At 40.6% G+C, this 14,772-nt stretch overlaps 1 protein-coding gene across 11 annotated transcripts in view; it reads left to right on the top strand.

The window, feature by feature from the left end:
* Nucleotides 1–14,772, top strand: part of ARID1B (AT-rich interaction domain 1B) — a 437,415-nt gene that overhangs the window by 144,729 nt on the left and 277,914 nt on the right. For all 11 annotated transcript variants that reach the window (XM_027601115.2, XM_027601112.2, XM_027601114.2 and 8 more), the window contains one exon: nucleotides 13,682–13,792. In XM_027601115.2, the coding sequence (XP_027456916.2) occupies nucleotides 13,682–13,792 (111 nt within the window). The remainder of the gene's footprint in view (nucleotides 1–13,681; nucleotides 13,793–14,772) is intronic.

Raw genomic sequence — 14,772 nt, 5'->3', positions numbered from 1 at the left:
TTCCTTGCCCTGGTGACGCAGTCTCAGCTGTGGAGGAGGAAGCCTCTCCATCCTAGACTGGCACGTCACGTGGAAGTGGCACTGGTACCTGCGTGTGGGTCTCGTACCCCTTCCCCTTCCTCTCCTCTTCGATGCCCCTCCTCCACTGGTAGTGAGAGGTGAAGTTGAGGATAGAAAAGGATATGCAGGGGCGCCTGGGTGGCTCAGTTGGTTAAGCGACTGCCTTCGGCTCAGGTCATGATCCTGGAGTCCTGGGATCGAGTCCCGCATCGGGCTCCCTGCTCAGCAGGGAGTCTGCTTCTCCCTCTGACCCTCTACCCTCTCATGTGCTCTCTCTCTCTCTCATTCTCTCTCTCTCAAATAAATAAATAAAATATTAAAAAAAAAAAGAAAAGGATATGCAACTGAAAGTATCGTTGAGATTCCTTTTATACATACATACATACATACATACTTACTTACTTACTTACTTATTTATTTATTTATGTTAGATTTTAATTTATTTGTCAGAGAGCACGCACAAACGGGTGTGGCAGGCAAAGGGAGAGGAAGAAGCAGGCTCCCCGCTGAGCAGGGAGCCCGATGCGGGATTCGATCCCAGGAGCCCCAGAATCATGACCTGAGCTGAAGGTAGATGCTTAACTGACTGAGCCACCCAGACACTACTCTTTTTTTTTTTTTAAAGATTACTTATTAATTGAGAGAGAGAAGAGCGAGCAAGAGAGAACATGAGTGGGGGGAGGGGCAAAGAGAGAGGGAGAAGCAGACCCCCTAATGAGCAGGGAGCCCGATGTGATGCCGGGCTTGATCCCCGGACCCTGGGTTCATGACCTAAGCCAAAGGCAGATGCTTAACCAACTGAGCCACCCAGACGCTCTGCTCATTATATTTTTCATACAGTCAACTTTCCTTGAATTTACATTCTGACACAAGGGAGACTGTGGAATTTCTTTTTCCTGTTTTTTTTTTTTTTTTCCCCTTCTCTCAACTGCCTTTTTGTCTTTCAGTGCTTGTTCAGTTTGTTAAAGTATGGAAAAGAAGGTAAAACATAACTTATATATGACATTAAAGTTCTTCCTTCATCAATTTCTTTGATTTAAAAAATTCTTAGAATAATAGGCTCTCTATCTATGTGTTCCAGAAGATAATTATCTGCAGATGTTTGAAATAATAGGGTAACTTTTAGAATTTGCTAGTGTGGGCAAGAACCACCTTTGTAGGGCCATGGTTTTCTACAGTGAAAACCGGGGGGTGGGGGATTATCTGCATCAAAATCACCTGGGGTATTTGGGCAACTAAATTCTCTTTAAAACTGTTCTCTTTGGGGGAACCTGGGAATCTACATTTAACTTTATAGGCAATTCTGATGCATTCTAATGTTTCTAATGTTAATGCTGGAGTGCAGAAATACTAACCCGTGCTCTCCACTCTTTTACTTTGGCATGGCCACGGATATTATTTCATTTATTATTAATAACCCCTGAGCGGTCATACAGCAAGTTTTCCCTGAATGTGGTGGGGCTTGGGTTTGATCCCAGTTCTACTTTAATCTAAGGGTTTACTGTCTCCTTTATTTGTTTATATATAATAGGGATGCATTTTGCTCCAGAGGTAGGCTGATATTCTTGCCTTCAGGCCATTGGTGTGAGGCTTTCCATTTGTTAACCCAGCGTTTTTCAAACTTCAGTGTGCGTTGGAATCACCCGGAAGGCTTGTTAAAACACAGATTGTGTTGAACCCTATTCCCAGAGTTTCTGCTGCTTCAGTTTGGAGTACTGCCTGATAATTTTCATTTCTGACAAGTTTCCATGTGATATTGCTGTTACTGCTGACCCAGGATCATCCTGGGAGAACTGCTGTGTAAACTCAGTAGTTAAGAGTGGTTTGGGAATAGTCCCTGGCCTAGCACACTCAGAGAGTACCCCCTCTCTCTCCTGAAACCCCAGGGTTCTCCAACTCAGTGGTTAATACCCTGCACAGCAGGAGAGTCCAGGAGCCTGGACCCCACTATTTTACCACTTGGCAAGTATCTAGAATATCATCTTCGCTTCCCCTACAGAAAAGCAGTGGGAGGATTATTCTCAGAATGTCCTTGGGAATTTGCGGTGTTTGTACAGAAATAAATTTTACTTTAATTTTGAGGTAATTGATGGTCATCCTAAATTTCTGGAGTCTTCTTTTTTCTTCTTTTTTTTTCCAAATAGAAATTTAATTGACTCTTTAAAGGTAAATTTTTCCTATACTCATAACACTTAACTGTAATATAGATAATTTTAACAACTATAAGGGAGTCTCTGAAAAATTCAGATGATTCTGTTATTTCTTAGAGGAGTGTCTATAGCCTGTTTACTTTCACTGAAGATCAGTAAAGGTGATAGGAAGTGGATGCTGACTATTTTTTCCCCTCATAGTCTATACTCTGAAAATGACAGCTGGAATGGGGGGAAAGACAGCATTAATTTCATAGACCAAATGGTCCATTTTAACTTCTTTTTAAAGGTTATAAAAGTCATATATGCTCATGGTAAAAAAAAAAAATTCAACAGAATCCTTTTTGCTTCTTTAATTTTGAAAGTGTTATTGGTACAGTGCAAAACAACGGCCACCGAGTCCTCTCTAGCTGGCTTTTATTGTCTTTTGTTATGTTTTTTTGGTTACCTTTTGGGTTTTTTTTTTAGCCTTCTTTTTTTTTTCCTTTGGTAGTTTTAGCTTTTACTCCAAAGGCGTTCCATGGAGAAGTCAACTTTTTAAAAGTGATCCCCTGTACAGCTTTAGAGATGAGTTGGCAAGACAGGCTTGAGACAGGATCTTTCTGGCACCTTATTTCTCTCTTTGGCAAAAACAAACTCTCTACCTGTTTCTACAGCATATGGGTTTCATAAATTCTGTTTCAGCAGGTTGCTCTCGTGCCACTTGTGCCCCTCATGCCATTCCTTTAATTAAAGCATGTGTGTAGTAATGCAAGGTGTCCTGTTTAGATAACTTTTTAGACTAGAGTTATTTGGGCAAACTGAGCTTTTATTGCATATACAATTTGGACACTAACTGTATTTGGAAATTTTTTAGTAATTATATTTTTATTTCAGTTATTTAGATAAAGATTGTAGCTAATCTGGTTTTAAATCTCTCTGAAATTATGTTCTCAATTTTGGTGGGTCCCATTTTTGATATTATTATTACCCTTGTTCATTTTTGCCCTTTAGTTTTTTGGGGGGGTCCTTAAGAATCTGGTGAAAGCTGGGGATCCTCTTCCCAGAAAAATATATGCACCATGCAAAATTTGCTTTAATTTCAGGGGAGTTTTCAAATCTCTGTCCCTTCAGGTTGAGAATTCAGGCCCTAGATGTGAGTTACAATCTCAAGTGTCCAGGTGTCTGGCTGGTGTGCCTGGGGTGCTCAGCTCTCTGGTCCAGGGAGGAAGGGGTTTGGGGTTTGGCAGGAAGTCAGCAGTAAGAGAATGTGAGATGTTAGCACCAGCGTTGCTTCTTTCGGAGTGGATGGTGACCTTTTTGAGCTGCTCCTGCAACCACAGTAAGACAAACAGGACCGTTCCTGACATCAGTAGGAGAGGTCCACCTATTTTACAACCATGAAGGGATGCTAAACTAGCTCTTGGTAATGACACAGAGAAATTTTACACTCTAGATCCTAGGTGAATGGCATAATCCCCCAAAGCCTCATGTTGTCGCGATTCCTTAATTATCAAACTTTAGTGAAAATACTGTATTGTCGTTAGTCAACAGTTCTTAACTTTACAAGCAAATTTGGGAAGTTTATTAAAAATTTAGATTCTTGAAACCAGCCTCAGGTTGAGATTTATCAGCTGTGGGGTAGAGTCCAGAAAATAGCCCTTGTCCAGTGGGAGGCAGAGCCAGAAAGTCGTTACATGTGAGGACCCTGGGGAATGAATGTATTTGGTTCCCGTCCCAACTCTGCCACTTGCCAGCTCAGTGACCCTGGGCAAATTACTCAAGAAACTGTGCCTCAGTTTCTTCCCCTGTTTCATGGGGTTCAGGTCAGACAAAAAAGGCTTCTCTTTCAATGCGGAAGCACTTAGCGTGTGGCAAATAGTAAATGTCGCATAATTATTAGCTGCTTTTGCCATTATCACCATCAGCTTGATTACCACAGGTAAAGCCCCAGTGGTTCGATGCAAATTTTGATTCTCATTCTTAAATGTAGTTTTAAAGGATATAAATAATAATTGCTAACATTTATTGAACCTTCAGTGTGCCAGGCACAGTGCTAATTGCTGAAAGGTAGTCTCTCCTTTAATCATTAATACAACTCTTGGAGATAAGTTCTTAAATATCTTGGTTTCGTGGATGAGGAAAGTCATTCTTTAGGTAATAAGTTATAGAGCCGGGGTTCTTTTTTATTCTGTGTGTGTGTGCGTGTGTGTGTGTGTGTGTGTGAGACAAAAAGCATAACTGGACATTTACTGTAGGTCATTTAGCTTTGTGATTTTATTAAAATAAATTAAACTTAAAAATCTTAATTATTTTAGTCCTTAGCTCTTGAGTATTTTCATATTTCTCTTTGGTATTTTAGGAAATGTAATTTTAGATACATTTCCCTTTTCACTCTGGGTCCACTGTTAGTTGAGGAGGAAGTTGTTCGAAAAACAGAGAAAACAAGAAGGTGTTCTCAAGTCTTGAATGCCGGAGTAGTGACCTCCAGGATTAGAACTTGGTTAGAGCTGGGGAGATAGCCCCTCTTGGTGGAGGTCTTCTCTCTCTCCTCTAGTCCATTCAGAGTTCAGCTTTACTGTAGGCCAGGGACTGCTGCAGCCTCATGGGTACTGGTACGTCTTGTGCCGTGGTGACGTTCTCCTTAATGGCAGGCCACAACTGTAGTGTTGAATCTGCTGTCAATATTAATGAGACGTATCAGTAAGGAAACATAAAGTAGCTTGTCTAAGCCTGTCCTTTATCTAGAATGGTTTTTAAAATTTTGGAAATAATTATTCCTGTGAATTGGTAGAAAATTAGCAGTATTCCGAATCTAGCCAATCTATACTCAGTCAGTATATACTGTGTATTCCAGGGAATTTGGCTTTAACATAAGCTGAGAAGCTGCCTTTGGAATCAGTAGCAGTAAAAAACCATTTGAGCCTGGGATATGTGATTTTTTTAAATCTACTATAAAAGAGTTTTGGAACAAGTGTTTAAAGGAAGATACAGGGTTACATATCGATATGGATTTAGAAGAATTAAAGTGATTTACCAGTATCCTAAACAGACAGTAATTATGACAGATGTAAAGCACCCAGTCTGCTTCTAGTCACTGAGCATTGTGTACCTAATATACACGAGCATTGGGGGTCAAGGGCATGTTTCATTGTGCCCTTAACCTTCCCAGGTTAACTCAATACAGTGTGGTTTCTAGAGTAGGAAACTGAACTGAAAAATTTGTTCAGGGTCACACAGCTAGTGAATAATCTAGAAGTTGGAATTTGATCTTGGGTTTCTTTGACTCAAAGTTTCATGAACTTTTGAGATTTGTGCCTAAAAAAGGCTTCTTGGAGTCAGTGAAAGAGGAAACAGGGCCTTTGAGAGCCCAGACCAAGATAAGGGTAAGAGTGTCAGATTTGGGCAAGGAGGGTGGCTGGAGCTGATCAGGATCAGGACGGCTTGATCAAGGAATGAGCGTGAGAAAGGATCGCTGAGTCAGCAGTCGGGGCCCCTCGGGAAAATGACACTGGCCAGGTTAATTTGGTTAAGATTATGGAGGGATTTAAAAAAAAAAAAGACAGCTGAGCGTTAGGATTGAGTAGTACAGCATACATGTTAAAGATAGAATGGTGTGGGAGTGGTTAAGAAACTGAAAGATTAAATGATCTATGTTTAATGGGTTTTCTTGGGGGAAAGGATATTGATGGCAAAGGGACCAATTAGGAAGTTCTTAATAGTCTCTTAGGTGAAAGCTGCAGTCAGCCCCACAGCCTCAGCCCCCTCTGGATTTCCGAATTTGTCTTCAATATTGCTAACTCCATTTTCATTTAAATGGAAAATTTCAAACATAAACAGAAGTAGACAGGAGCCCTGGTGCACACATCACTCAGCTTTCAGAAGTTGTAGGGCCAGTCTTCTTGCATCCACACTCTCTTCCCTCACCTCCCAACCCCAAGCTTCAATGTTATTTCAGGGTAAGTCCCAGACATCATATCATTTAATCTGTCAATATTTCGTTTTATATCTCTAAAAGTTAAAGGGCTTTAAAAAATAAACATAAACATAATACAGTTATCACATTCAAAACATAAATTTTCATACCAATTATCCAAATTTCTAGTAGCCTCATAAATGGAATAAATGTTTAATTTACATTGTAGGGTAGTTTGAATCAAGGTCCAAGTAAAATCCAGTCTTAGAATTGGTTGATACCTTCTCATCTCTAGGATTTCCCTCTGTCTCCATCTCTCTCTTTTCTTCTCCTTTTCTTTTTACTATTGCAACTTATTTGTTGAAGAAAGTAGGTCATTTGTCTAGTAGAGATTCCCACAGTTTGAGATTTGATGATTGATTTGCTGTGGTTTAGTGTGTTCTTCGGTCCTTTTTATTTCCTATAAATTGGTTTTTAGATAGACAGGCTTTATCAAACTCATTATCATTCTTTTTTTGGCAAGAATATTTCATTGCTGGTTTGTTCATTAGGAGGTATAGAATGTCTTGATTTTTGTTTCTTTTTTGATGGCACCACTGATGCTTGCCATAGTATTTTCCCCTCTCTCTCAATTTTTATTATTATTTTTTTACTACATTCAAGACCGCCAGTAACAAACAGCAAAATGTGTTTTGTAGCACGCTGCTACCAGGCAGTGTGGCTGTTAACATGATAAATATTCTGGGACGTGAGCCCAAGTTTTGTTCAGTTTTATGTATCTGTCCTCCTACATGTATTTTTGTGTTGCTGTGTCTAATTCTGAGTGTAAGCTTTTCAGAGCCATTCAGTCAATCATGCACCAGCCTGGGGCGCCTGGGTGGCTCGGTTGGTTAAGCGACTGCCTTCGGCTCAGGTCATGATCCTGGAGTCCCGGGATCGAGTCCCACATCAGGCTCCCTGCTCAGCGGGGAGTCTGCTTCTCCCTCTGACCCTCTTCCCTCTTGTGCCTCTGTCTCTCACTCTCTCTCTCTCTCAAATAAATAAATAAAATCTTTAAAAAAAAAAAATCATGCACCAGCCTCTTATTGAGTACCTGTCCATGCTTGGTACTGGGAGCCCGAGAGGAAGTAAGAGTCCAGACAAGTAGCTGAAATACAGCATTGTAAACTCTGTTTTTAAAAAATATTTATTTTGAGAGAGAGAGGGTGTGCAGGAGTGGGGGTGGGAGGGGCAGAGGGAAAGGGAGAGAGAGATTCTTAAGCAGGCTCCACACTCAACGGAGCCTGACCTGCAACTCAGTCTCAAAACCCTGAGATCATGACCTGAGCCAAAATCAAGAATTGGATGCTTAACCGACTGTGCCACCCTGGCGTCCCCAGCATTGTAAATTCTTTAAGAGGAGTACATCTGAAGTTGGTGTGGGGTAGTTGTTTGGGGGCATGGTGGAGTTAATGTTTAGGAGGATCTTGAGGACAGCCAGATGCTTTGCAGACGCAGAAAGAAAGGCATCCACTCGGGACCAAGACAGACCGGGAGAGCTGCGCCTGCAGACGCAGGGCACCGCGGGAGCTCGGGAGCAGTCAGTGGGTGACGTGAGGACTTGCAGTGGGCCCCGGGGAAGACCAAGATGCAGCTGGGGTGGCAGCTGGAGGATGTTTGCCCAACTCTTTGGCGCCAAACCGGACTGTGGATTTCATTCTGTAGGCACTGAGGAGGAGGTCTTTTATTTTTAAGATTTATTTATTTCAGAGAGCGAGAACACCAATGAGAGTGGGGGCAAAGGGTCAGGTAAAGGGAGAGAATCTTAAGCAGACTCCCTGCTGAGCACAGAGCCCAACACAGGGCTGGATCCCACGCCCCCGAGATCAGGACCAAACCAAGAGTCGACTGCTCAACTGACCGAGCCGCCCAGGCGCCCCAGGAGGAAGCCCTTTCCAAGCAGGAGGACACTATGACCATTTGTGTTTTAGCAAGTCCGCTCTGCCGACATGGTGGGCAAGAGGCTGTCGTGAAAAGCGGCCCAAATAGAGGCCTGGCAGTTGGGGGAAAGACAAAAGAGGGTGGACTTGCGGTGACTTGGGGTTTGGTGATGTGTCAGAAATGTATGAATGGTGAAAGATAAAAAGCTCTGAGAAGTCCCCTGTGGAGGGGGAGGCCTTCGACCAGGTGGCAAGCCGAAGGAGGAAGAGCAGATTGGAGGAGGAAGAGGGGAGTCCTTCCGTGGCATGATGTGTGTAAGGGACTTTACCCTCAAGTCGAGATGTTTATAGTGCAGTTCAAATATGTGGGACTTGAAATCGAGATTTGGGAATCGTCACTATCCACAGATCAGAATGCATGGAATCTTTGGGGTAAAGCTCTGAGGGACACCAGTTTTCGGGGGACGGGCAGAAAGAGCAGAACCAGCAGAGGAGCCTTGGGAAGGCTGGGTCTCTTTATATTGCTTTTTGTCAGCCTGTGGGCTTTAAATAAAACTATTCAATGATAACAAGTGGTAGAGAGAGTAGTTTTATATTCAGATTTGTGGGAGTTTTCAATGTTAGTATTTCTTAATTGATTCACAACACTGTAATTGAATATTTTGGAAATACCCCATGTATAAAATATGCAAGATTCATTAATTTCTGAAAGGGGAATTTAGGAGAATATATGGAAGAATAGGGTAATACCTTTTAAAAGTTAAAATTACATTATATCCTTGTTATGTAATAGTGTTTGAGGCTTCCAGTGGTCTCCAAAGTAGTTAGGATAGAATTGAAGATTTGTCCATCACACTGAGATACTGGCAGTGCTTAGACATTAGCCGTGCACCTCATTTAAGCTTTTGCTTCCTCGTGGTAAAAAGCAAGATGATGCTAGGGACTACGTCATGGGACTCTGGTAAAGGTGGACCGTGCATGGGGTGCGTCACAGAGCCCTGCCTGCAAATGTCAGCTGTCTTCATTAATAACATTTCCGTTAGGGTGTTCCGAGAAGGCAAGAGGGTGATTGTGCCATCCTGAATATTTTATAGCTTTATATTGCTTTCCTTTTGGAAAGGCTAGTTTACATTTATTTATCTACAAACTAAAGCTGGGGAGGTCAGTAGCATGCTGAGTTTCTTGATCAGAGTAATGATTTCACATGACTGGCAGCCCCGCGTGGCCATGAGGCATTTTCTCTGTGGCGGTGATGCCGTCCTTGTCCCGTCCCACTACAGTGTCTTAAAAGAAGTGGTCCTGATACCAGGACCACTTCTTTTCCCCATCAGTCCTTGGAACTGATGACGGGAGTTTCCAAAGCAGGGAGAGAAAAGGAGCAAGATGTTTGTTCTGACCTAGATGTTGCAGGATGTTACGAGGCCATTCAGGTTCTTGTCATCTCGCTCTGGATCATTACAAGAGTAGTAAGGTATTCTTCGTAGCCCATCTGTACTTCATGTGATTATTGGAAAACCGTTTCTTGAGTAACCTGAAAATCACTGTGCGTTCTAAACGGTGTTTTGCTGGCTTCTGGACTTCACCCTCCCCAGCCCCTCAGTACCATTTGTGTGTCTAGGACGGAGGTGCTCTTCACTGCATCTGCTCCCTGTCTTCCTTTGGTTTGTAGTCTATGTGTTGTTTTCCCTTTTGTGACTGTCTGCCGACCCTCCTCCCACTCCCTCTACTCTGGATTTCCTGCTTTTTGTAATGCAGTTAGGCATATTGAGACGCTAAGGTAAACTTTTAGTGAAGCTTCATGCTATTCCAAAATGATGGACTTGAGTATAGACTGATGCTCCTTTTGTTAAGGGCACTTTGCTAGACTCCGTCAAAATTGAACACGTATCAACCCCTTTGGCAGAAATTCTCCTTGTGGAGATTTATGCTCCAGAGAAATATCACATGAAGATGAACGCACATGGATTTTATTATGGTGCTGCATGAGGTAGGGAAAGACTGGGAACAACCTAAATGTCCATCAGGAGGGGACTGGTTAAATAAGTCACAGTACTGACAATAATGCAGGACTACGTAGCGTTAAGAAAAGAATAGATACTTAGGTGCAGGTATGGAATGAGCTCCACAATACATTGTTAAGGGACCAAAAAAATACGCTGTGTACAGGAAATATGCCCCACTGTGTTTAAAGGAAAAAGGATTTGAATTCACGTTTGTACTTGGCAACGCCCTGCGCAGTTGTGGAAAGAGAAATAACAGCTTGTGCACAGCAGTCCTTCTGGAGGGCATCCTGGGAGGGAGGTGGCCGCTCTCGTCAGTGTTCATCGCTTTGTATCTTTCGAACTCACACCATGGGAATATCTTCCCTTTTTATTTTTTCTTAAAAAGTATCCTTGACATTTTATTCTACATTTTCTTTATAGACTGGTGTTGCCATTAGTACTTAATTCACTTCATCATAAAAGAAAACAGAAGCACTCGGGCTCTAGGCCTTGACGGGTTTTGATCTGGCCCTTCCTCATAGGAGTGGGACACAAGTGTTTCCGGCTTAGGCTCCGCGCTGTGGGATGTGAAGCGCCCGACGAAAGGAGTGTTCCATCCTGGGCGCTCAGTAGACGATACCATGTCTGTTAAAAGAAACACCTAGATGAAAACTTCTGAAGCAGATGTGTACATACCCCTACCCCAAGCTCTTTTCACACCTTTGTTGTTTTCTGAGTCAGTCTCCCTTTATCTTTGACTCATAACGTATAGTTAAAACCAGACTCCATCAATGGTTCAAAGTCTGTGGGTGAGATGAAGAAAACTAATATTGATAAAGAACTGAGAAGGGGTAAACCACATTCCCCACTTGTGGTTCTTTTGTATTGCAGAATTATCACACTGAGAGACTCTCTTAAATAGCCAGGGCTTTGTGTATGGATGGCGGAGGAGTGCAGTAATCATGTGCCTGTAAACTGGCGTACCCACTGGTGTGCACTAGTTCCAACTTGTAAATAACCAAAGATGGCAACGGTGTGTTCAGAATGTAAGGCTGTGTCTTGTCATCTGTCTATAAAATGTGATGCTGAACATATTCTTTATTTTCTGAGACTGACATTGCCTTCTTACTGTCTATTAAATTACTCATTACTACTACTCTTCTCGAGCTGAAAATAAGTACATACTAGAAATAAATATAGCTCTGAAGGGGGGAAAAAGCTCTGGTTTGTTATAGAATATAACCTTTCTATCTCTATTAAAGCTTCCAGATGTAGACTTTATAGCCCCTGTGTGAATTATATATGGATGATGATTGTGTTAGGTTAAAACTTGGTACCTTTTCTGGATGTTTTCTCAGTCAAATTAATCCTTATGTTTCAACATAAATTGAGGCTAGAAGAAGTTCCCGTTTCAGCAATTCTCACTAAATTTTGTTTCAGTTTTATTTCCAACTGAATTTAATAATTGAAAGCCTCTTGTGGTTAGGAATAGTGTTGGAGACTTTGGTAGAATCTAATTATTTTGAACTTTTAAAGCCTTAAAACGTGAAATGTAAGGCCAGAGTAAAATTTTCTGATAGCTTTCATAGTCTATTAGTTCAGTGTTGCTTATTTTAGAGGGGACAGTATCTAAATTGAAATGTGTATTCATTATAGTTGTAATGGTCTCTTTCAACTCTTTTAAAAATCAGTTCATTTAGCTACAAAGAGAAAATAAAAAACATTTAAAAGGCTAATAAGCAGAGGGCATGTGAGTCTGTTCCTGTTTCTTAACTGACGTTTACTAAAAAAAAAAAAAAGTGAGCACTGCCCATAAACTCTGTGTGCGCACACGCGTGTATTTGAGGAACTAGCAGGGGTCTGCTCATTTGTTTGCCCATTGTGAGACTGTCCAGCACCTTTGTGGGGTGTTGTTTTTTGTTTTTTTTTTTTTTGTACCAGGGTGAAGGCCCTGAATGGAGGCCTTGTGCCCTACTTGATTTGAAATCCTCACTGTTAATCTAAAGGAACCTGCAGGGCACCCAGCAGGAAGTCTGTGTGACAAGTGGAGGTCTGGGATCCGGAAGCTATGGTGCTCAGGGCAGGGGGGCAGTGAGAGTGGTAATAATCTTTCAGCCTCGGCTTTTATCCCCCACAGCCTAATTGTTATCCTCTGCGGGCAGCCAGATTGAAGAGCTACCCTTTTGGGTGTCCTGGATCGCATGTGCTCACTGAGGCCTCACCTAACTGTTACCAGATTAAAACCTGGACAACTGGGCTTTAACTCTCTTAAAAAAGCATCGTACTGACTAGGCATTATGCATTCCTTTTAGAGATTAGATATTTTGATGAACTGTGTGTGTGTGTAGAGCTTTATTTAAAGGGTAGAAGGGTTGCTTGGGAAATGCTGTGTTGTTGTCATGCTCTTTATTACAGAGCCTGTTTAAAACCAGCACTTGGCTAGTTAAGTCTAGTTTGCGCAGTTTGTGTACTTTGTAGTAGTAGCTATTGGTCCAAAGTTTCTTGGCTTAAGAAGCCATGTAATTTTAAGTGTATACTGTGTGAGAAAGGGGTGGGGCAGTAGAAGCTTTTTATAGGGCTTCAACTAATAAACATTAATTTTTAAAGTAATATTTTGAGAATTTAACAGGAGAAGTAGAACCTGTATGTGGTATTTCTTTAAACACTGACAAGGGAAAGGGAGAGAATTTTGTTTTTAAGTGATATTTTCTATTCTTTTTTGCTCTCCGCTCAGAAACTGGTTCTTCAACTTTCAGTGCCAATTAAGACATGCTGTAATAAGTACTTTATATGCTGTCCTGCTGTTTGACTTTGGGTGTAAATGGTGGTAGAATGTTTAGTAGCTGAGCATACATAGTTAAACAGCTAGAGATTGGGTATATAGTAAGTTTGGTGTGGTGTGGTATTTGGTTTATATAATAGTATTTCAGCATAATACCGAAACCATGCAGAATACCTCCTGGAAAAGTGTTCAACAGGATGCCAGAAAGGCCATGTTAATGATAAGTTTCTCATACTTCAGCAGGTTTTTTGGGTGTGTTTTGTTTCCCTACTGCTGTTTTATTCTTTATTGTGGTTCTCTGGAAACTATGCCACGTGAACATATGGAATTCTATGCATGAATGTTTATTGATTTTGTAGAAACCCCAGGATACTGTGAGCTTAATAACTATGTTGTTTTGTGGGTTATCGAGAGGACATACTAAAAGTCAGTTGTTAGTAAAGTTTTCATTAATTATTTTAACATTTTCAAGGTAATATTAAAGGCAGCTCAACCAAAATCAGAATTAAGCAATAACATGAGCTTTTGGTTTGCTCCGGTTTAAAAGAGAGTTTGATCATAGCTGACCTCCTTCCCCATCTTTCACTGACTGTTAACCTTCCTGCAAAACTCAAATATGGTGTTTAGTTTGTATGGTCTCATAATAAATTTAGGTGTGTGTGTGTGTGTACATGTATATATATATTTAAAATAAAAAGATACATGTTTTTGCTCTTGATGATTCACTGCTTTGATTTTTTTCTACTTTGGATAAAGTGTTAAATGATAGCTATAACATATTTATATGTCTGCTTAAATGTAATATCAATTGATAGTTTGTGATAAGCCTTGCTTTGTTTTGGTTACAACTCACTGAGATATTTATGAAGTGCTTTGTATTTGTGTTTGTTTAGGACATGTCTCAGGAAGGCTATGGAACTAGGTCTCAACCTCCTTTGGCTTCTGGAAAACCTAACCATGAAGACTTGAACTTAATACAACAAGAAAGACCATCAAGCTTACCAGTAAGACATTAGTGTGCTGATTTGGAAATGTAATGAGTTAAAAATTTTTTAAAAGAGCTCTTGTTTTTGTTTGTTCTATTTTATATTAAGACTTGGGGGAGAAGTTTCTAGATTTCAGATATATTTGTGATTTATTAATTTTTTTAGGGCTGTCTTAAGAGCTGTGTGGTCTTGGATAAGTCTCTTTCATTTGTAGGTATCTCTTAGTCCAGTTGGAAGGTTTATTCAGCGGATGGGTTTTGTGGCAGAAAGGTGTTTCTGTTGTACAGTTGTTCTTTGCTTACCTTGTTACTTTCTGGTAGTGATACACGGCAATGGTGTCCGATATAAGAGTTAAACGTAAAGAAATCCCCACTTGGCAAAGGATATCAGCGATGAATGAGATAAAGCATCCGGTGGTAGTTTGAGTATCTTCTGGGACTTTATGTAATGAGAAATCACCCAATCCATTTCTACCTAAAAGAAAGTATTTTCCTTTAAATTTGGCAAAAGCAGCTTGTAAGTATTCCACCAGCAAATACTGTGTGGTGATTGGGGTATATATTGATTAGAGTAGTGGCTACATTCTAGGGAATCATGTTGAGGCCCATAAATAGTTCATCTGTTTTTTTAATGAGCAGCCTAATTTAATTTAAATGAGGTTTTCCTTATAAACTAAAAGAATACATCTGCAAATAAATTTTTATATTTATTTTCTTGTTAAAATATTGTGATTTGAAAAATTATTACTATTCCTTAATCTTTATTAAGTTTCATTTAAGATGGGAGTTTGGGCTAGCCATGATTTTAATTTGAGTTTCAAATATTTTACATTAAGATTTATTATATTACTGCTAAACATTTGAGAACCAGCATTTGTAATGAATGTTCTACGTGATGTTTGGCATGCATAGCGTACCCATTTTTAAGTTACGTGTAGCCTTAGAGAAGAAGGTAAGTCATGGTTACAGGGTGTATAGTATCTTCGAAGCTGATGCACA

The sequence above is a fragment of the Zalophus californianus genome, chromosome 7 (assembly GCF_009762305.2).
Source record: "Zalophus californianus isolate mZalCal1 chromosome 7, mZalCal1.pri.v2, whole genome shotgun sequence".
NCBI lineage: Eukaryota > Metazoa > Chordata > Mammalia > Carnivora > Otariidae > Zalophus > Zalophus californianus.
Note: the sequence above shows the minus strand (reverse complement) of the source record. Positions and strands in the feature narration are given on the sequence as shown.